Here is a 22530-nt window from a genome sequence, read left to right as displayed (position 1 = left end):
AACGGTGGCATGAATGGTGCAGAGAGATCTTGCAAGTGGTTCTTGTTACAGACCAACCGTCCGGGACAGCTAGGCTTTCAGAGTGGGGGTATTTTGGCAGGTGCAAATTCTATCAAGTCTGCTTCACACAGAGTCATCGGACGGCTGGTCCATCTAGTTCAGTGTTGTGTACAGTGGTTCCTCGGGTTAAGAACTTAATTCGTTCTGGAGGTCCATTCTTAACCTGAAATTGATTTTAACCTGAAGCACCACTTTAGTTAATGGGGCCTCCTGCTGCCGCTGTGCCGCCGGAGCATGATTTCTGTTCTCATCCTGAAGCAAAGTTCTTAACCCGAGGTACTATTTCTGGGTTAGTGGAGTCTGTAACCTGAAGCGTCTGTAACCTGAAGCGTCTGTAACCTGAGGTATCACTGTACACTGGTTTGCAAACTAATGCCAGTGTACCGGAAGAAGCAAAGATCACCAGTGTCAAAGCAATGATTCTTCAACATCAACTTTGCTGGACTGGTTGTGTTGTGCGTATGCCTGATGATCGTCTTCCAAAGCAACTACTCTACTCTGAACTTAAAAATGGAAAGTGTAATGCTGGTGGTCAACAAAAGAGGTTTAAAGACGCTCTCAAGGCAAATCTAAAAAAATGTAGTATAAACACTGACAACTGGGAAACATTGGCCTGCGAACGCTCCAGTTGGAGAACAGCCTTGACCAAAGGTGTCCTGGGCTTTGAAGACACTTGAACTCAGGACGCAAGGGAGAAACGCGCTAAGAGGAAGGCACACCTGGCAAATCCAAACCGGGATCAACTCCCGCCCGGAAACCAATGTCCCCACTGTGGAAGGACGTGTGGATCCAGAATTGGCCTCCACAGTCACTTACGGACTCATTGTTAAAACCGTGTTTATGGAAGACAATCTTACTTGGCTACGTGGGATCGCCAAAAAGACGACGACACTGGTTTGCAGCAATGGGTATTTTAAGTCAGTGCTTCTCAAAGGAGAGAATGGCAATTGCAGCAAGAAGATTCAAGGACAAAGAAACATTTCAGTGTAGTATAACATCAAAATAATTCATATATATATATATATATATATGTGTGTGTGTGTGTGTGTGTGTGTGTGTGTGTGTCTGTGTGTCTGTGTGTGTAGTATCCACGCCTCTCCTCAAGAACATTGACTATTTCCCCCCTAAGTCTCAGTTTTCCCTCTCTATAAAATGGGAAGGGGAAACCCACCTTCTGGGATTGTTGGGAAGATGAAATCCAGGGACGACGGGAAGACGCTGCCAACTTTGTCTTTTTCTATAGCTCAAGCCATCTTGTGCCACAGCTGGAGTCGCCTGCTGTGCATGTGCAGAGTGTTTTTACCTCCCTGCAAGTTTAGTCAGCCCTTTGTCTCCAGGGCATGCTGTGTGTATCTAGAGTTGGGGAGGAGGGCGCCCCAATATTTGATTTTGGAAAAAGAGAGGCACTGTGGTGCGGTGCACGGTGTGTCGGACCAGGACCCGAGTTCAAATCCCACCCCCACTGGACCATAATAAAGCTCGCTGACTGTGGCCTTGGGGACTACAGTGGTACCTCGGGTTAAGTACTTAATTCGTTCCGGAGGTCCGTTCTTAACCTGAAGCACCACTTTAACTAATGGGGCCTCCTGCTGCGCCACCAGAGCACAATTTCTGTTCTCATCCTGAAGCAAAGTTCTTAACCCGAGGTACTATTTCTGGGTTAGCAGAGTCTGTAACCTGAAGCGTCTGTAACCTAAAGCGTCTGTAACTCGAGGTACCACTGTACTAGTCGCCGCCTCTCAGCCGGACCTCCCTCACAGGGTTATTTTCGCGAAATAAAACACATGGGAAAGGAGACCCGTCATGCGCGCCACCTTGCGCTCCTTGGAGACAAAAGTCAAATATATAACAAACAGGATAGAAATAGACGGGTGGAGGTGAGGCAGGTTGCTGGGCGGGTCTCCTCGGCTCCAGAAGGCCGTTTTGCATCGCTTTCCGCCCTCCCTCCGGGAGTTTCTGTGGCCGCCGGCCCGCCTCTCCCCTCCCTCCAGCTTCCGAGGTAGGACAGCCTTGCGCAAGCCGCCCGCCGGCACTTTGCAAAACTTCCCCGCCGCCGCCGCCCGGTTTTCTGCCCTGCAGCTCCTGCCCTTGTTCCGATGGCTTCGGAGGAGCAGCAGCTACAGAGGAAGCGAGCCCCGAAGCAGCCGCCTCCGGGGGTCTCCATCGCCCCCGACCCCGCGCTGAAGCCCTTCGAGAGAAACCTGCTGCGGAATCCCAACCCCGAAGGTACCACGCGGCTCCCCCTGGCGCCCGCTTCTCCTTCAGCCCCTGCGAAGGGACCTGGGGGGGGGGGGTCGATGGGGAAGAGGGGTGCCTGCTTTGCAAAAGAGGGGGGTTGACCACCTCCACCCCCAACGGCCTTTCTAAGGGTCAACATTGCAAGAAGTGGTCCCCCACCCCCGGAGCAAAGCGTTTTGGGCAAGACCCCTTTGGCACTGCTTAGCCGCGATTGCTGCCTCGAATGGGGTTGGGCTGGATGACCTTTGGGTGTCCCGTACAACTCTATAAGCCTGTGGTTCTAGGAATCAATGAAATATCAAATATTTCTATCTCCCAAGCCTCTACATCAGGGGTCCCCAAACTAAGGCCCGGGGGCCGGATAAGGCCCAGGGACTTGTTTATCCAGCCCACGGCAACCACTGCCGCTGCCCGCTCTTACCAGCGCTGCGCTGCACGGCTGCCCACTTAGCTTGTGCGGAAGCAGGACTAAGATGTGGAGATATGCTCCAGAGATCCAGACCGTGGGTAGCCCCAAGTAATTAATAAATACAATTTGGACTATAATTTGATCTTTTTTATTTTAGTTTTTTGGTTTTTTAATTGAAGTATTATGATTGGATATTTAATTGGATGTTCTTTATTGGAAAATCAATAAAAATGATTAAAAAAAAAAGAGAAATAGCTTGTGCACATGCGCAATAGTTATTTGCACATGCGCAAGCGTTATTTGTGGTGCACATCCGGGTCAGAGGAGACCCGTGCACATGCGCACAAGCGATTTCTGGTGCTCCTCTGACCCGGAAGTGCGCCGGAAATAGCGTGTGCGCACGCGTATGGGCACGCGCTCCCTCACCCTCCAGCCCACCGTGCGATCGGCGCTGGAGACACTGGCCCAAGGCGCGGTAAATTTGCTGACCCCTGCTCTACATGTTAAAAAGGTAAAGGGACCCCTGACCATTAGGTCCAGTCGTGACCGACTCTGGAGTTGCGGTGCTCATCTCGCTTTATTGGCCGAGGGAGCCGGCGTACAGCTTCCGGGTCATGTGGCCAGCATGACTAAGCCGCTTCTGGCGAACCAGAGCAGCGCACGGAAACGCCCTTTACCTTCCTGCCGGAGCGGTACCTATTTATCTACTTGAACTTCGTGCTTTCGAACTGCTAGGTGGGCAGGAGCAGGGACCGAGGAACGGGAGCTCACCCCGTCGTGGGGATTCGAACCACCGACCTTCTGATCGGCAAGCCCTAGGCTCTGTGGTTTAACCCACAGCGCCACCCGCGTCCCCATGCTCTACATGTTACTGAAGCTATATTCGAGCCTTCGTCCACCCGGCGTTCTCCTGATGTTGTCAAACTACAACTCCCATCAGCCTCAGGTTGGGGTGCTGATGGGAGTTGTGGTCTGGCAACACCTGGAAGAAGACAGGTGGGCGAAGGCTGCTCTGATCCACTTCTGTTTCCTTTGCAATAGCATCCCTTGCTGTGCTTGAAGAGTCAAGCCACGCTTGCCTCTTAATCTTAAAACGACAGACTTGGAGAAACTAGCAAACCCAAAACAAACAAAACAACACAAAAACACCTTAAGAGCTCTGCAGAGGAGATGGAGGCAGACCGTGCTCTGTGTGGTGTCTTTCTGGCGCGCCTGTGTGTTTACACGGTATGTGCTGGAGCCAAGATGCATCCCCTCGTAGATTTAGCTTCCCGAGACCCCGAGAAGAGAACTGAACTCTGAAGAATGACAATGCTGGCAAGAAAGGCGCGAGAGGAATTCTAATAAGGCATTCCTCCGCCAGACGGTGCTTTATCAGAGACTAGAAAGCAGGGACACGTTTGCCCATTAAAAGATACCTCTAACTGAAGTGGATTCTCTCCCAGCAGGGATCACTGTTCAATGGCTATTTGCTAGACTTGCCCTTGCAGGAGTCTGAGATAGGAAGACGGCTTGACTTGCCAGCCAGCCAGCTCCTCACTCAGAGTTACAGCATTGAGCAGCTGGCTTATCAGGTGACAGGCATATACAGTTTTGCATCGATTCAATTTTGCGTTTTGCTACTAGGAGTTAGCATCTGAGCTAGCTTGTTTTCCTCCTCCCTCCCCTCCCCTTTTCCTCTTGTGCCATGTCTCTCATTTGTAAGCCTGGAGGCAAACAGGCTCATCTTACTGATTTTGTAAGTTGCTCTTTGAGCCGTTATAAATATATACCGTATTTTTTGCTCTATAAGACTCACTTTTTCCCTCCTAAAAAGTAAGGGGAAATGTGTGTGCGTCTTATGGAGCGAATGCAGGCTGCACAGCTATCCCCAGAAGCTAGAACAGCAAGAGGGATTGCTGCTTTCACTGCGCAGCGATCCCTCTTGCTGTTCTGGCTTCTGGGATTCAGAATATTTTTTTTCTTGTTTTCCTCCTCCAAAAACTAGGTGCGTCTTGTGGTCTGGTGCGTCTTATTGAGCGAAAAATACAGTATATATATTTACAGTGGCACAGGGAGAAAATCTTTAGACGATTCAAAACGTATCTGGATGTGGAGGCTGAGGGAAAAATAACGGGAATATGGAATGCAGGATTTAGGAGGGAGGTTTGCAGGAATTAGGTGTGCTTGTCGCACCGAAGGTTGGGTAGATATTGCAAGAGCTGAGTGATGAGTGTTGAGAGGACTTAGCATTCTGCTGGGGTTGCGAGTCTACGATAACGTCCATATTTGAGTTAGAGCATCTTACGGAACATAGAGGTAGCTCATCTCTTGCAGGCAGAGAAGTCTCCACCTTCAGCCACCTTAAAGGTAAAGGGACCCCTGACCATTAGGTCCAGTTGTGGCCGACTCTGGGGTTGCGGCGCTCATCTTGCTTTATTGGCCGAGGGAGCCAGTGTACAGCTTCCGGGTCATGTGGTCAGCATGGCCAAGTCGCTTCTGGCGAACCAGAGCAGCGCACAGAAACGCCATTTACTTTCCCGCCGGAGTGGTACCTATTTATCTACTTGCACTTTGTGCTTTCGAACTGCTAGGTGGGCAGGAACAGGGACCGAGCAACGGGAGCTCACCCCGTCACGGGATTCGAACCGCCAACCTTCTGATCGGAAAGTCCTAGGCTCTGTGGTTTATCCCACAGCACCACCCGCGTCCCACCACATTACCAGGCCACAAATACTTGAGCTTGTTCTAAGAGGCTTAGCTGAGTTTAGGAATCAGCTGCCTGTCCCTTACAGGCTTACCTGCAAGTAGCTCAGCCGATACCATTGGCAGCAACTGCTGTGATGTCACAGAACACTCTGGAATATTCTCTTCCTTCTACTCTCTTCTTTTCATCCTTCTCCGGATCGGCACACCCCGCCCCACCCCACTGCACACATATGAAGGAAGGGTACACACCCACCCACCCCAATTTACATTTCCAAGGGTTCAGGGTAAAAGTCAGATCTGGCAGAATCAATCTGAGACTGAAATAATAATAATTTATTATATATACACCCCACCCATCTGGCTGGGTTTCCCCAGCCACTCTGTACGGCTTCCAGCAGAATATTAAAATACAATAATTCATCAAATATTAAAAGCCTGCCCATCTGGTGGGAGGACATTCCACAGGGTGGGCGCCACCTCTGATAAGGCCCTCTGCCTGCTTCCCTGTAACTTGGCTTCTTGCAGTGAGGGAACCGCCAGAAGGCCCTCGGAGCTGGACCTCAGTGTCCGGGCAGAACGATGGGGGTGGAGACGCTCCTTCAGGTATACTGGGCCAAGGCCTTTAGGGTTTTAAAGGTCAGCACCAACACTTTGAATTGTGCTCGGAAACGTACTGGGAACCAATGTATGTCTTTCAGGACCAGTGTTATGTGGTCTCGGCGGCCGCTCCCAGTCCCCAGTCTAGCTGCCGCATTCTGGATTAGCTGTAGTTTCCGGGTCACCTTCAAAGGCAGCCCCACGTAGAGCGCATTGCAGTAGTCCAAGCAGGAGATAACCAGAGCATGCACCACTCTGGCAAGACAGTCTGCGGGCAGGGAAGGTCTCATCCTGCGTACCAGATGGAGCTGGTAGACAGCTGCCCTGGACACAGAATTGACCTGTGTCTCCATGGACAGCTGTGAGTCCAGAATGACTCCCAGGCTGCGCACCTGGTCCTTCAGGGACACAGTTACCCCATTCAGGACCAGAGAGCACATAGATCTGAAAGAGGAGGGAAATACTTTCACTCTTCCAGCGTTCTCCTTTAGCCAAAGGTCCTTTTCAAGAGAGGAACAGGGGGCTGCCCTCACCCCACCTGCTGGCCCAAGGGGCTGTGGGGCAGGTGGGTGAGCTCAGAGGCTTCTTATCGCCACGTTGGCAACCTCTCTCCCAGCTGCTGAGAAGCTGGAATGCGTCTGAGAAGTTGGAATGTGCGTAGTCATTCTGTTACATCCCAGCCAGGAAGGTTGGTGATCAGCTGTCAGATCTGCACAGTATTTATGAATGGGTTGATTTTCACTCTAGAATCCTTCCAGCCAATGGACCGCAAGCATGCAAATGAACGTGGTGGGGAAGAGCAAGGAGGTCGCTTGCAAGATCCGACAATGTCAGACTTTAATGAAAGGTCCTTTGCCTGTTTCCCTTCCAGAAAATAGCAAACGGCTTTTTCTGATGTTGAGCCAAGAAGAGTTTTTACTGTTCTGGCTAGTCAGGGTTCCAGGCCGCTGCAAGGCAGGGCGGATGCCTAAACATGTTAAAACTTGCGGGTGCAGGAGATTAACTCCCAGAGCTCTGAAACAGCTTGTTTTTGGCCTTGCTGGTGCTGCTTGCCTGGGGGTGCGGGAAGATCTCCGCAATTACCGTAATTAATTGGCAGTCATAATCCTTGCACGCTTGCAAGGAGGCCTTGTAGCTTCCAGGCCTCCTCTCGTCACTCCCAATTAACACAGCCCTTTCTTAAGAAAGCAGTAAGTGTCTGCTGGATAAAGCCCAAAGGGGCCCATGTAGTCCAGTATCCTGATTTCACAGGGCCAACGGGATACCTCCAGCCTCCTTTGAATGCATTTCAGTGGGAGAAGTTGCTGGGGAATTTACAGCCATCTCCTCACCTCCAATCAACACACCGCCTCCTTATATTTTATCCGGAAAAGCTTCTTTCCACGGAGGCAATTTGCAGCAGGAAAATGGGGCAGCCAGAGGGATTTACAAAGAACTGTTTACTTAGAAGGGAACCGTCCATCCCCTTGAAATGCAGGAATCACCTGTGCATGTGAGAGAGGTTCAGGGTAGGGCAGTGGCGTAGCGAGGATTGCCGGTTCCCAGGGCAAGGAAAGTATTGTGTCCTGTAACTGGTACCTCCAGCTGCTGCCTGACAAAGCAGCAGCAAGACATGGGTGCAGATCTCCTGTTAAGGTGGCAGCTGCAGAGGTGCATCTGTAATATTTTTTTTTTGCAGTTGCCCTGGGGTCCCCACCCCCATGCTATGCCACTGGCTGGGCTTGGTGCTAAAAGCAATCCTTATGGGGTCCTCGCTGCAGGATCACATTCACCCAGTGCAATACCATCTGCACTGGCTCCCGGTGGAGTACAGGATCAGGTTTAAGGTGCTGGTTTTAACCTTTAAAGCCCTATATGGCCTAGGACCCTTGTACCTACGGGGCCGCCTCTCCTGGTATGTCCCACGGAGGACCTTACGGTCTTCAAACAAAAACATCTTGGAGGTCCCGGGCCAAGGGGGGTAAGGCTGGCCTCGACCAGAGGCAGGGCCTTTTCAGTACTGGCCCCGATCTGGTAGAACGCTCTGTCACAAGAGACTAGGGCCCTGCGGGACTTGACATCTTTCCGCAGGGCCTGCAAGATGGAGCTGTTCCACCAGGCCTTTGGCCAGGGCACAGCCTGACTCCCTCCTTTGGTAATTCTTCACAGAACTCTAGCCCAACGGTTGCCATCAATTTGATTTGAACTGATTTTATAATGAATTGATTTTAGAATGCTGTATTATTTTGCTGTTGTTAGTCGCTCTGAGCCCGGCTTCGGCTGGGGAGGGTGGGATATAAATAAAATTTTATTATTATTATTATTATTTATTATCAAGGTTCAGTGCATTTTCCTCTTCCCCCGTTTATTTTACAGGTGTGAATATTTCTGAGCCAGCGCCCCCCCTGACGCTGCCCAGGGCAGCTTGGAATCCCCTGGACCCTAAAGGTGAGGTAATGCGCGACAGCGGGAGGCGATTGGGGTTGTGGGCCTCTCCTTGCAAGCCCAGAGCTGGCTGGCATGTGCAACTTGTTAATTTCCTCCTGAGTGGAAGTTATCGATAGAAGCTGAAAACTCACTCCTTAGGAATAAAAACACACAGCGAGCGTAAAAATCAGTTTATTGATAATAAAACTCAAACCAGAAACCACAAAATCATATTCTGGGAAGCTTTGGAACAGCAGTTCTCTGACCCAGGTCACTGACGGCCGTAATCCTTTAAGCGTGACAGCAACATAGCAGGACCTGTCAGGGGGACGGATTACGGTTTCACAATGGGAGGAAGAGCATAAATCGAGCCATCCATAGAGAAATGTTTGAACAAGCGATCAGATGACTCAAGCCAGACTAAACGGATCAGAATGTCAAAAGGAAATGGAAATGAGTTGCCCAAGGTGGGAGACAAAGACTTACAAAATGACTTGAGGGACAGGTGTCAAGTCACAGGTTCAGATTTCTGACTGATATCTGTGATGTTTCTGTGTTGCACATAAATGTTGCGTTTCCAAGGAGGTGTTTCTGTGATGGGGGAAATGGAACTTTTAAAATATGCTGTAAACCAGGGGTCAGCAAACATTTTCATCAGGGGGCCGGTCCACTGCCCCTCAGGCCTTGTGGGGGTCCAGACTATTTTTTTTGGGGGGGGGATATGAACGAATTCCTATGCTCCACAAATAACCCAGAGATGCACTTTAAATAAAAGCACACATTCTACTCATGTAAAAACACGCTGATTCCCGGACCATCCGTGGGCCAGATTTAGAAGGCGATTGGGCTGGATCCGGCCCCCGGGCCTTAGTTTGCCTACCCATGACGTAAACCCAGATCAAGGCTGCTTCTTCCTCTTGCTGTCTTAAGGGGAGAAACTTTGCTTCCCAACTTTGCTTTTCCTTATGCCTGGTTACAGTCTGCAATTCTTTCCTCTGACCGACAAGCAGACCTGCACGGAATTGCGAGTCCTTTGAGCAAGGGATTGGTGCAAAAGTGACCCCGATTTTTACACCAGGCCTTTTGAGATACCTGGCCCCAGAAGCATGCGTAAAAGGCAATTTCCTTGATAGGAAGTGAGTTTGGTTTGTTTTTTTAAGAACCTAGGATGTAGCTTGTTAAGTTGTGGGTGAACATATCACAGCGATTCTTCAAAAAGCTCTTGTTTATTCAAGAGGCCAGAACAGAACTGAACTGAAGGGTTCAGCCAGCCTGCTTATATAGAGCTCCACTACAACGCAACAGTAACCACTTTCTGTAACTATCCAATCACTGAACGTCACTTTCAATCCCTTATTTGCATATGTGGACCTGAGTGAAAACTATCTACAGTATCCCCCTGCTGGTCCAGGGTGAGAACTTCAGTACATAACATAGCTTGTGTTTGCATTGATGCAAAATAGTTGAGACAGTGGACCAGGTTGTGAATTCTGTATCATTCCCTCAGTGGGGCTTCCCTTGGGCTTGATCCAGAACATGCAGTCGGCGCCGAATGCTGCAGCACGATTGCTGATAGGTGAGAGGCCTTGTCAGCATATAGCGCCTGTGCTCAAGAGATCTTCCCTGGTGTCCAATTTGCTACCAGACCAAGTTCAAGGTGTTACTATTAGTACAGGGATAGGCAACCTAAGGCCCATGGGCCAGATCCGGCCCAACCGCCTTCTCAATCCGGCCCACGGACGGTCCGGGAATCAGCATGTTTTTACATGAGTAGAATGTGTCCTTTTATTTAAAATGCATCTCTGGGTTATTTGTGGGGCATAGGAATTCATTCCTTTTTTCCCCTGTTGCAGGTGCCTCAAAATCACAATTCCGCGTTTGTAATAACTTGGTCTTTGGAACTCCCTGCCCCTTGACACCAGGGGGTTGCCTTCACTGTATTTTTTTCTGTACATGTTAAAAGCTTTCTTGTTCAGACAAGCCTTCCAATATATTTAGAAAGCTGATGCGAGTTTTGTTTTTATTGCTGTTTTACCTTTCGAATGTTTTAAATAGATCTTTTTCTTGTTTTGTAAGCCACTTTGAGGCTTTCTTTTCTTTTGCAACCAAGTGGTGTACAAATTTTATGAAATAAATACATATATTTTTATTCGGAAGCTGCACAAGCTCAGGGACACCGTGCTATTGTGTTTATTTTTGGGGAGGAGACCCACATGTTCCATCTAGAGGGGGGAAAGCGTTCTGTGTATGCTCAGGGGCACCTGGCTTGAGATGCCAGAATGCAGGGTCACAGGAAAATGACAATCTGCTAAAACCATTTCCCCTTCCTCTTGGGGGGGTCCCCTTTCCATCTCTCCCCACAGGTATTTTCAAAGGCTGGCAAGTTAGCATTGAGCCCTTGGAGGCAGACAAGACAGAGGTCGCCCCAAAGTCCATCTTGCCACGCTATAGGTGAGTGGGGGACTCACTGGCAGGGCCGGATTTAGGTTTGATGAGGCCCTAAACTATTGAAGGTAATGGGGCCCTTTCTATGTCCAGCTTTCCTTTGTCAACAACAAATGGTCGCTGTTTTTTGTGTTGAATATATGCTATATGGTAATATATGGACCTAATAGGTATCTCAAGCCATTTGTACATGTTGCTGTGGAACCAGTCCATGCAGAATGTCAGCACCCTATATATAAAAGGTAAAGTCCAGTCATGGCCGACTCTGGGGTTGCGGCGCTCATCTCGCTTTATTGGCCGAGGGAGCCGGCGTACAGCTTCCGGGTCATGTGGCCAGCAGGACTAAGCCGCTTCTGGCGAACCAGAGCAGCGCACGGAAACGCCGTTTACCTTCCCGCTGGAGCAGTACCTATTTATCTACTTGCACTTTGACATGCTTTTGAACTGCTAGGTTGGCAGGAGCAGGGACTGAGCAATGGGAGCTCACCCCGTCACGGAGATTCGAACCGCCAACCTTCTGATCAGCAAGCCCTAGGCTCAGTGGTTTAACCCACAGCGCCACCCGCGTCCCTACCCTATATATAGAAAGGAGCAAACCAGTGATATTTTAGGGAGCAGGCTAGCAGGTGGGGTCCATGACTTACATCACAGGAGCCTACACAACACAAAACACTGTTGCTGTATATAAGCTTTATTTTATTTGTTGTTTATCTTATATTTTGGAAATGTGCATCCAAGTTTTTTTGCTTTAAATTTTTTTGGGCCCCCCAAGAGAGTGGGGCCCTAAGCTATAGCATCTTTAGCTTATACGTAAATCCAGCACTGGAGTCCCTGTGAGCTGGTCTTGTCTCTTTGAGTCTCATTGGAACAGCTGACCTGCTTCCTTCTCTCCCTTTCGCCCTTTCTAGCTGGTGCGTTAAGCAGCAACACATAGACTTGGTGGCCGATGGATTTTGGGAGGAGCTACTGGATTCATACCAGCCAAACATCACCGTCATGGATTGGTAAGTGTGTGTGGCCTGGCGGCGGTTAGTTCCCCCTGCATTCCTGCATTGCAGGGGGTTGGACTGGATGACCCTGGATGTCAGGAGCCCGTCCTACACTCAAGTAGGACCCTGGCAGAGTCACATGCCACGACTGGCATGTTCTGTCCCTCCTGGTCGATCGTTCGGGAGCTTCAAAAGCTTTCTTCTGCCCGAACATCACAGCAACCGATGCCAACAGACATCGGCACATTTAGGGATCCGCAGAGTCTGCGCAGCTTGCGTGACAGACCTCAGCAACTCAGCATTTTGGCTAATCTACTTTATTTACGTATAAATGCACGCGGAGCACTGCACCATGGCTCCCTCTCTCTCTAGCATCAGACAGCAAAGAGAAAAAGAACAAAGGGCAATAGTCCCTGAAATATACTTGGAGTCGAGTATGGATTTCATGCTCTTTATTCAGCTCATAGTGGTGAGGAGGAATGGAAGTTCCCCCAGAATGTCTGCTTTATATACATTATTTACACAATGGGCCCCACGTGATTGGCTAATTCCGGGATTCTCCTGTAGGCCAATCAGGTTGCGGATTCACTTCCACCTGGAGCTGGATTGGGTGGCTCCTGTGGACCAATCAGACTGCTGCATTCTGAATCCTATTGTTCTAGGACCAATCAGACTGCTGCATTTTGGATCCTATTCAACTCAGTACATAATAGTCCCACTTCACGGAACGCAGGAACACAAACATCCTGTCTCCGTCACTTCCCACTCGGTGGAGTCAAAACATACTCCATCATGTGATAGACAACAATCCCATGACTGCAATCACGGAGCAGGAATTCTAACACCTTGAGGGTCCCTTGCAAGTCTACAGTTTTATGATTCTACGACCCCGGTTCTTTCCTGGCCTTGTTTGGCACAGTGGGCAAGAAGCACACTGAGAGCGTCACTGGCTCTCTAAAAATAAGTGCTGGGGCTTGATGCTACCTAGAAAGTTATGCTGTTTGAACTGGAAGCCTGTCCTTCAACTCCAAAACAACCTGGGCTCTGCTTCGTGAAATAAGTGATTTGTGCAAGGGCCGTGCAGACGGTCTGTGGCAGAATCCTTCCCATCAGTCCCATAGTTTAGGGAATTTTTAATGTCTGATGTTTTATTGTATTTTTAATATTTTGATGATGATCTTTTACCTCCCCTGTCCTGGTCTCTGACATGCTCCCTTACCCCTGTATCTCTGTCAAAGATTCTCCCTGACACCACTGATGAGTAGCCTATTTTTAGGGGCAAGATCCCCAAGGCTGGCAGTTCCACAGGAGTGAGGGAAATAAACTTTGTACATGCTCAGATGCATTCATCCCTTGCTTAGAATATATTCCAGGCATGTCCAACTGGTAGATCTATGACTCTATGATCTACTGGTAGATCGTGGGGTGTTCCTGGTAGATCCTGGTTGATCTCCGGCCCCTCAGCAATTTCCTTACAGAAAAGCAGAAAAGGGGGGGGGGGGACCCAAATCTCCACAACTTTGGCTTCCTAAAATCACTGCCAGTTTTTTTACATTGTGAGTAGATCGCAGTCTATTGGGAGTTGGACATCCCTGATATATTCTGATAGCAAAATTCCAGGCTAAGCCTTGGAGAGCCCTGGTTCAAATTGTTGTTGTTGTTGTTTAGTCGTTTAGTCGTTTAGTCGTGTCCGACTCTTCGCGACCCCCTGGACCAGAGCACGCCAGGCACTCCTATCTTCCACTGCCTCCCGCAGTTTGGTCAAACTCAGGCTGGTCGCTTCGAGAACACTGTCCCACCATCTCGTCCTCTGTCGTCCCCTTCTCCTTGTGCCCTCCATCTTTCCCAACATCAGGGTCTTTTCCAGGGAGTCGTCTCTTCTCATGAGGTGGCCAAAGTCTTGGAGCCTCAGCTTCAGGATCTGTCCTTCCAGTGAGCACTCAGGGCTGATTTCCTTCAGAATGGATGCATTTGATCTTCTTGCAGTCCATGGGACTCTCTAGAGTCTCCTCCAGCACCAGAATTCAAAAGCATCCATTCTTCAGCGATCAGCCTTCTTTATGGTCCAGCTCTCACTTCCATACATCACTACAATGTGTGTGGGTTTTTTTGGGTGGGGGCGTGATGAATGGGAGGGGCACATCTCGCACAATTTCATTCAGCTTGCTTTCAGCCACATATGTTTGAAATTGCAGAGGTTAAATGCATGTAAGATGCAATTGCACCGTCACTAAATACCGTATTTTTCGCTCTATAAGACGCACCAGACCACAAGACGCACCTAGTTTTTGGAGGAGGAAAACAAGAAAAAAATATTCTGAATCTCAGAAGCAAGAACAGCAGGAGGGATCGCTGCGCAGTGAAAGCAGCAATCCCTCTTGCTGTTCTGGCTTCTGGGATAGCTGCGCAGCCTGCATTCGCTCAAGTGAGTCTTATAGAGCAAAAAATACGGTATATCTAGTAAATCAGGTGCAAAAGTGTCTTCACACATGCTTTATTTTGGACCACCAGAGGGCAGCAGTTCTGCAGTGATAAAGCCAGTTTTGCGTGGACAAAACCATCAGCCCCAACACGACTTCTTTCTCCCTACAGGTACGAAAACAGCAAACTGGCTGACTCTGTCTATGAACTCCACGTCCGGCTCCTGGGAGCAGACAGGGCCACAGTGATGGGTGAATTTCACTATGTGGCGCATGAGGGCGAGCAGGACGGGCAGGAAAACAAGAACTGGCATCACGTAAGAGCTGGGTTGGGTGGGCAATCAAGATTCGAACACAAGACACACTCCACTCCCACAGTTTCCAGCAGCTGGTGTTCAGGAGCATTGCTGTGGAGGGCACAGCATAGCCATCGATAACCTTGTCTTCCCCCCTGAATTTTTCTAATCCTCCTTTAAAGCCATCCCAGTTGGGGGCCATGTGGCAGGGAGTTCCACAGTTTAACCGTGCGCTGTTTAAAGAAGGACTTCATTTTACGAGACAGGGGAAATCTTTTCTCTATCTGCTTCCTTTGTGCCCTTTGTAATATAAAGCACCGTGTCTCCTCAGTTGGCTAGAGCGCTGTGCTGATAAGGCCAAGGTTGCAGGTTCGATCCCCCCACGGGAAAGCTGCATATTCCTACATTGCAGGGGGTTGGACTGGATGACCTCTGGGTCCTTTCCAGCTCTGTAATTCTATGATTCAAAACTTTAAAATGCCAAACACTGTAACCGTTCTTCATAGGGGAGTTCCTCAATCTTGTTTTGCAAACTCCTGGATGTCCACAAGTTCTCGTGGACATGCACAAGCAATGGAAGAAAGCTTTTTTCTACCCACTTCCCGCATGACATGTACAATTTTATAAAGTTCCATCATGTCGCCACTTCCTCGCTTTTTCTCTACACTAAAATGCCCCAAACGCTGACTGATCTGGGTCTCACTGGGTTGGCTGAGCCGCATGGCCTGCTGTCATAAAAACCCCCTAAGGACTCAGTTTGCCTGTCCGAGAAATGGGTACATATGTGTGCATTAAGCTGGAGGAACTGTGGGGTCTCCAGCCCGGCGCCCCTGTGGTTGTAGCCTTGTGGACTGAGACCGTCCCCCCCTTCTCGATCTCTTTCAAGGTCTCCCACGTATTCCAGCGCTATGGAGCAGGACTGCGCTATGTCCACTTCTTCCACAAGGCCAAAGAGGTCGAGACGCCGGCTGGATTCCTCCGGACGAGAGTGACGGACAGCAGCGTCTCTGCCCAGCTGCAGGACTGATGGCGTTTGGGGGAGCGGTGGGGTGGTCAGGCATTGTGTGGGGCATCAAAGGGGGGGTTCAGGGGGTTACCTGAGCCGCCCAGATCCTGTAAGAAGACCCACCCGCGAAAGATGTTTTCTTGCATCTTGATTAAAAGCAGATGTGAAACTACAAACAGCATCTTTGTAGTATATAGAGGAAGACACTCTGCCCATGTTCAGAGGCACCATTGTTCTTCCTGACGCCATTTTATTCCGGGTCAGGGATATGGCTTGCTGGGAAAAGGTTTGGGGGCTAATCCCTGGTTCCTTGCTTTCTCGGATCAACCCCTCCCTGTAGACCTGACACCTCCCCAGCTAAACTGGGGGCTTCCTAGCAGGTGAAGCCTACCCTTTGCACTCCTGCACAGGCTTACTCGGAAGCAAGTCGGCGAGGCTTCTTCCCTACTAAATGCAATTTAGCGCTGCAACCTCAATGCCCAGTTTCCCATCTGTGCCATGGCAGTAAATGTAGATTTTTTAATTTCATTGTTCTATATGGGACAATGACAATAAAGATTATCGTATCGTAACGCTGGCCTACCTTGCAGGGGTGGTGGTTTGGGGAGAGAAGATGGGGTTCAGTGCTCCATAGCTTAGGTCCCAACTTTGACTGGCAGCATCTTCAGGTAGGGCTGGGAGACACCCTACCTGCAGAGCAGCTGCCAGTCAGTGTCTCCAATACTGATCTAGATGGACCACTATCCTGATTCAATATAAGGAAATTTTCTATGTTTCCGTCTTCAAGGAGATGCACAGCGGCACTCCAGACTCCAAATATATTGGAACTGGCTGTGGTTCCGTAGCAGAGAGGGAAGAACAGAGAGGGCCTGGAAACCGAGAAGAGAATCACAGAATTGTAGGAATGGGACACCCAAAGGACATCTAGTCCAACCCGCTGCAATGCAGGAATCTCAGTTGAAGCATCCATGACAGATGGCCACCCAACCTCTGCTTAAATGGCTCCAAGGAAGGAGAGCCCACCACCTCGCGAGGGAGACTGTTCCACTGTCAAGGGAGTTGGGAATATTTAGCCTGGAGAAGATATGACGGAACCACAGCCAGCTCCAATATATTCGGAGTCTGGAGTGCCGCTGTGCATCTCCTTGAAGCCAGAAACATAGAAATTTTCCGTATATCCCTGAAACAAGAGGTATTATCTTCTAGAATTAAACTAAATAACAAAAATCAAAAAGCTGAAGGAAAAAAATTAGAAAAACCTAGAATTGAACAAAGCCTTGATGGGATGCCGGCTACAAACCTCGTTTCACTGGACTATTCAGTTTCCTCAGAAGGAAATAGAGGAATCATAAACCTTAAATGATTTTAAACAAACTCAAGAACAGGGCTGGAACGCTCCCCTGAGTTTACAAAAAAGGTTTGAAAACCTCAGTGGCAAGTTTTAGACATAGCCCTATTTAAAGAAAGCCAAGCAGTAGGAATAAGGAGTTGAGGACTCGGCTGTGAAAACTCTAGTATTGCCTTTGCAAAAAGGTTTTTAAAAACTTACAAAGGAATACGAGATAAGCTGTTTTAGATTTTAAACAAACTCAAGAACGAGGCTGAAACGCTCCTTTGGTCTAGATGTAACTGCTGATGTTAAAGAAATTGAAAATCTACATTTACTGCCATGGCACAGATGAGAAACTGGGCATTGAGGTTGCAACTCTAAATGCATTTAGTAGGGAAGAGGTGATTGCATAGCCATCTTCCAATATACCTGAAGGACTCTCCCCTGGAAGATGATGCCTAAATTTATTTATTTTTTGCTGCTACGGAGGGCAGGAACAGAACCACCGGTTTCAAGTACCAACGAAAGGAGATTCTGACGAAAAATTCGGTCAACCTTTCTGAAGATAAAGGTCGTTCAACAGTGGACAGTGGTGGGTTCTCCTTCCTTGGACCTTTTTAAGCACAGCTTGGGTGGCCATCTGCCAGCGATCCTTTATCTGTGATTCCTGCATTGCAGGGGGTTGGTCTGGATGACCTTTGGGGGTCCCCCACACACCTCGCTAGAATTCTATGATCCTTTGGTTCCAGGCGGGGACAAAAAGCTCAGGGCATGACATAAGACCAGTGGAGGATGTGGTCTCTGCTCCCCACCCCTGGATCAAGGCTAAGGCGGCTTTTTGGCCTGATTCTATGACATTTTCATAGGATCATAGAGTTTGAAGGGACCCTGAGGGTCATCTAGTCCAACCCCCCTGCGATACAGGAATCTTTTGCCCGATGTGGCGCTCAAACCCGCAACCCTGAGATTCAGAGTCTCAGCTATTCCATCTAAGTAGGGGGATTTCATCGGTCAGAAATCCTGCGATTCCTGCATTGCGGTGCTTAGATTTGTTGACCTCGGGGACTCCTTCCAGCTATACAGTTCTGTGGCACTCTGCCTGTGCTCAGAGGCACCCTCCCCCCACCCAAACTTCAAGCGTTGATCTCTCTGGCATTGAAATTGGCAAAGTGGCAAGCCCTGGATCAAACTCCTTATCTCGCACCCCACCCTCCTTTGGAGGTGCCCAGTTTGGAGCTGCCTCGAAGGAAGGGAGTTAAATTGAAAACAATTTGGTGGGGATTATTGTATTCTGCTCTCGGCTCCCTGAAAGCTCTTTCCAATTAAATGTTTACAAGAGGCGAGAAAAGAGTAGAATCTACCCATCATTTGCTGACCTTGAGCTACAAAAAAGAGAGAGAGACGGAACGTGTTCCGAAAGCCGTGTTCTTTCGCTTTTAATTATGTTTATCGTGGCAACGCAGAGGAATAGTGGCCTAGACGAGGCAGAAGGAGCGCTTGCTGCAAAGCGGGTCTCTGGGGAAGCAGTTGTGAGGGGGGGGGGAGAGAGAAAGAGAGAGAGAGAGACACAATGGCTTTGAAGATGAAACGCCTGTCTTAAAAAGCCAAAAAAACCCAGAACACTACACCCAGAACAAAGTGGGGAATGTAGGAAAGATCTTAAAAGCACCAGAAGCTACATATATTTCGAGCGAGGTGTCCAGCTTGGAGATCGTCAAAGCTCAGGGAGGAAACCCCTTCTCTGCTGCGGTTGTGAAAAATAAATTCAATTGCCGGTTTCTGCTTTCTCGTGACGTCGTTCCTGTAGGTGAATTACTTGCTATCAGAAGATGGATTTTTTCCCCCAGGGGTAGGTGGGTTCGCATTTCGTTTGGGTGCAGAGATCACCCAGTTGGCTAGAGATTTTGCCATGGGCAACGCAGAGGATTCTGGGAGGGAGATCTTCCAGTTGACCAGAGAATTTGCCATGGGCAGCGCAGAGGATTCTGGGATGGAGATCTTCCAGTTGACCAGAGAATTTGCCCTGGAGACGTGACGAGAGCAGAGGATTCTGGGAGAGATCTCTCCCAGTTGGCTAGAGATTTTGCCATGGGCAACGCAGAGGATTCTGGGAGGGAGATCTTCCAGTTGACCAGAGAATTTGCCATGGGCAGCGCAGAGGATTCTGGGATGGAGATCTTCCAGTTGACCAGAGAATTTGCCCTGGAGACGTGACGAGAGCAGAGGATTCTGGGAGAGACTTCTCCCAGTTGGCCGGAGATTTTGCCATGGGCAGTGTGGAGGATTCTGGGAAGAAGATCTTCCAGTTGGCAAGAGCGTTTGCCATGGCAGGAGCAGGGGATTCTGGGAGGGAGGTATCCCAGAATCCTTAGTGGCAACAGAGTGGCGCATTGCAAGACCTGTGGGAACATCGCTTGGGGTGCTGCAGGGTCAGGCTGGCAAGAGCTGCTCGTGGCCACGGGGTCCTATCTCGCACGGCTCCGGCGTGGCCTCCTCAACTGCACTTGCAATAGTAGGCGGAGATGGCATTGGCCCAGTCGCCGAAGATGCCCTTCCGGATTTCCTGGAGACGCGGGAAGGCGCCGGCTTTGAACTTGCGGGTCTTGCCCCCTTTGCCCTTGCTGGACCAGACGGTCAGCTCACATCTCTGCCCCACCACCAGCGAGGTCACCTTGTTGTTGAAGGCAGATGGCATGTAGGGCTGGTCCTCGTCCGGCGGCACCACCAGGACACTGCCAGCACAGCACTGGTCGTAGTAGGGGCTGTTCTTGGTGTAGAGCTGGGCGCAGATCTTGGTGCCGTTGGCAGTCTTCAGATCGGCCGGCACCGGGCACTGGGCCCAGGCCATGGCGAAGAGCAGCGGGACGAGGAGGAAGGTTGGCGAAGTCTTCATCGTTGCAGCGGTTGAGGGAGAAGGAAGGTTGCAGCCTTTGGCGAGGAGGCTCGCTTTTATAGAGCGCCGCCCAGGGCCGAGGCGGGCACAGAGATAGCAGGAGGGAGATATGGGTGGGAAGGTGGCAAGCTGGGCTGCCCTGTGCCAACCCAGGTGGCTGGCAAATCAAGGCGCCCACCCACAACCGCCTGTTTTTTTGGGGTGGACATTCTGGACAGAAAAACACCGTTGTGTGCACAGAAGAAAATAAATATTAAGAGGAACTGGGGAACGTACAGCGATATACAGTCATACCTCGGGTTGAATACGCTTCGAGTTGAGTGCGTTCAAGTTGTGCTCCGCGGCAATTTGGAAGTAACAGAGCGCATTACTTCCGGGTTTCGCTGCTTGCACATGCGCAGATGCTCAAAATGACGTCATGCACATGCGCGGAAGTGGCGAAAAGCGACGCGTGTGTGCGCAGATGTGCCGTCGCTAGTTACGTTTACCTCTAGATGCGAACGGGGCTCCGGAACAGATCCCGTTCGTATCTAGAGGTACCACTGTATTCAGCTTTTCTGAAAGTGCTTGTAAACTTAATACAGTGGTACCTCGCTTTAAGTACTTAATTCGTTCCGGAGGTCTGTTCTTAACCTGAAACTGTTCTTAACCTGAAGCACCACTTTAGCTAATGGGGCCTCCTGCTGCTGCCGCACCGCTGGAGCCCGATTTCTGTTCTTATCCTGAAGCAAAGTTCTTAACCTGAAGCACTATTTCTGGGTTCGCAGAGTATGTAATCTGAAGCGTATGTAACCTGAAGCATATGTAACCCGTGGTACCACTGTAAACAAGAAGAGATCCAAGAATGGAGTTCTGTTTTGTTTCAGTATCGTCAGGTAAATGATAGATAGATAGATAGATAGATAGATAGATAGATAATTTATTACGGTCAGAGACCAGCTTATAAAACACACTTGGGGATAGTCACAGAAGAAAAACAAACAATTAAAACAATGTACGTACAACAATAAATTTAAAAACAATGTCCAACAATAAACGACCACAGGGAGTTAATTCAGAGTCACCTATGGAACCGAGTTTGGGGATAACGAACTAGTTTGAGTCGAGGGATGGTCTGCGCCTACAGATCTGTACACAGAATCTGGCGACCATCCGGGTCGTCTTCTGATCTTTGCCTAACAGGAAAATGTCAACTTTTTGCTTTTCCGGAAGGTCAGCAAGCCTCACCAGCAGGGGATCAATGGTCATAGAATAGAATCATAGAATCATAGAGTTGGAAGAGACCACAAGGGCCATCGAGTCCAACCCCCTGCCAAGCAGGAAACACCATCAGAGCACTCCTGACATATGGTTGTCAAGCCTCTGCTTAAAGACCTCCAAAGAAGGAGACTCCACCACACTCCTTGGCAGCAAATTCCACTGTCGAACAGCTCTTACTGTCAGGAAGTTCTTCCTAATGTTTAGGTGGAATCTTCTTTCTTGTAGTTTGGATCCATTGCTCCGTGTCCACTTCTCTGGAGCAGCAGAAAACAACCTTTCTCCCTCCTCTATGTGACATCCTTTTATATATTTGAACATGGCTATCATATCACCCCTTAACCTCCTCTTCTCCAGGCTAAACATGCCCAGCTCCCCTGGCCGTTCCTCATAAGGCATCGTTTCCAGGCCTTTGACCATTTTGGTTGCCCTCCTCTGGACACGTTCCAGTTTGTCAGTGTCCTTCTTGAACTGTGGTGCCCAGAACTGGACACAGTACTCCAGGTGAGGTCTGACCAGAGCAGAATACAGTGGCACTATTACTTCCCTTGATCTAGATGCTATACTCCTATTGATGCAGCCCAGAATTGCATTGGCTTTTTTAGCTGCCGCGTCACACTGTTGGCTCATGTCAAGTTTGTGGTCAACCAAGACTCCTAGATCCTTTTCACATGTACTGCTCTCAAGCCAGGTGTCACCCATCTTGTATTTGTGCCTCTCATTTTTTTTGCCCAAGTGCAATACTTTACATTTCTCCCTGTTAAAATTCATCTTGTTTGTTTTTGCCCAGTTCTCTAATCTGTCAAGGTCGTTTTGAAGTGTGATCCTGTCCTCTGGGGTGTTAGCCACCCCTCCCAGTTTGGTGTCATCTGCAAATTTGATCAGGATGGTCTTACTGCGTCCCTCTTCATAAAAGGGACATCTAAAGAACAAGTGCTCTGGGCTTCCTATATCCCCCAGTGAACAGGCGCAAAGTCTCTGAGCGTACGGGACTTTTTAAAAGGCTCCTTCCAGGACCGGCGAGGGCAGAGCCGAGCTTCTGGTGAGTGTAAAAGCCCTTCTTGCATTTTTGGATACGAAAAAGAAGAGATATGCTGCTGGTGCAGCTATATATCTCTTGATTTCTCCAATTTTATAGTCAGGGCACCTTGAGCAGTTCTGTTGTCTCTTGGTGTCTATGATTCTTTGCCTGACTGTGGCTTTTGCCTGGCCCAACCCCAGACTTAGAAAGGCTTGAGGGGCAAAACCCAGTTTCTGAAGAGTGTTCAGGACTGCAGTCTGCCAGCCTGACTGGAACTGGTCGCAGAGGATCAATGGGGCTATTCCTCGGGGGAGCAGATTCAATGTCAGCCATTTGTAGATTGATGTTAGGCAGAGAGAGAGAGAGAGAGAGAGAGAGAGAGAGAGAGAGAGAGAGAGACAACAACAACGGTCTGATTTTGAAAGTAAATCGCTAGATGGTAAAGTAAAACTGAAGGCTGCCCTGTTTAGGGAAG

The 22530-nt window shown here is 49.3% G+C and overlaps 2 protein-coding genes across 2 annotated transcripts; one reads left to right on the top strand and one right to left on the bottom strand.

Moving 5' to 3' along the window:
* Positions 1 to 2073: 2073 nt before the first annotated feature.
* On the top strand, positions 2074 to 16024 carry NCCRP1 (NCCRP1, F-box associated domain containing). The gene is made up of 6 exons (XM_081019543.1): positions 2074 to 2286; positions 8348 to 8419; positions 10762 to 10849; positions 11752 to 11847; positions 14425 to 14569; positions 15435 to 16024. Exons 1-6 carry the CDS (start codon positions 2157 to 2159, stop codon positions 15573 to 15575), a joined length of 672 nt encoding a protein of 223 aa, XP_080875669.1. The 5' UTR covers positions 2074 to 2156; the 3' UTR covers positions 15576 to 16024.
* A 746-nt stretch (positions 16025 to 16770) lies between these two features.
* SYCN (syncollin) lies at positions 16771 to 20304 on the bottom strand. Its single transcript, XM_081019519.1, has one exon. It carries the CDS (start codon positions 19775 to 19777, stop codon positions 19379 to 19381), a length of 399 nt encoding a protein of 132 aa, XP_080875645.1. The 5' UTR covers positions 19778 to 20304; the 3' UTR covers positions 16771 to 19378.
* Positions 20305 to 22530: the final 2226 nt, after the last annotated feature.

The sequence above is a fragment of the Podarcis pityusensis genome, assembly GCF_964106645.2.
Source record: "Podarcis pityusensis genome assembly, chromosome: 8".
In the NCBI taxonomy this organism is placed as follows: domain Eukaryota; kingdom Metazoa; phylum Chordata; class Lepidosauria; order Squamata; family Lacertidae; genus Podarcis; species Podarcis pityusensis.
Note: the sequence above shows the minus strand (reverse complement) of the source record. Positions and strands in the feature narration are given on the sequence as shown.

Excerpts from the sequence above, each read along its gene's own strand:
- NCCRP1 (XM_081019543.1), top strand. The coding sequence starts at position 2,157 with ATGGCTTCGGAGGAGCAGCAGCTACAGAGGAAGCGAGCCCCGAAGCAG. Across the intron at positions 2,287-8,347 it reads GCGGAATCCCAACCCCGAAG|GTGTGAATATTTCTGAGCCA; the intron begins GTACCACGCGGC and ends TTTATTTTACAG. Across the intron at positions 14,570-15,434 it reads AAAACAAGAACTGGCATCAC|GTCTCCCACGTATTCCAGCG; the intron begins GTAAGAGCTGGG and ends ATCTCTTTCAAG.
- SYCN (XM_081019519.1), bottom strand. The coding sequence starts at position 19,777 with ATGAAGACTTCGCCAACCTTCCTCCTCGTCCCGCTGCTCTTCGCCATG.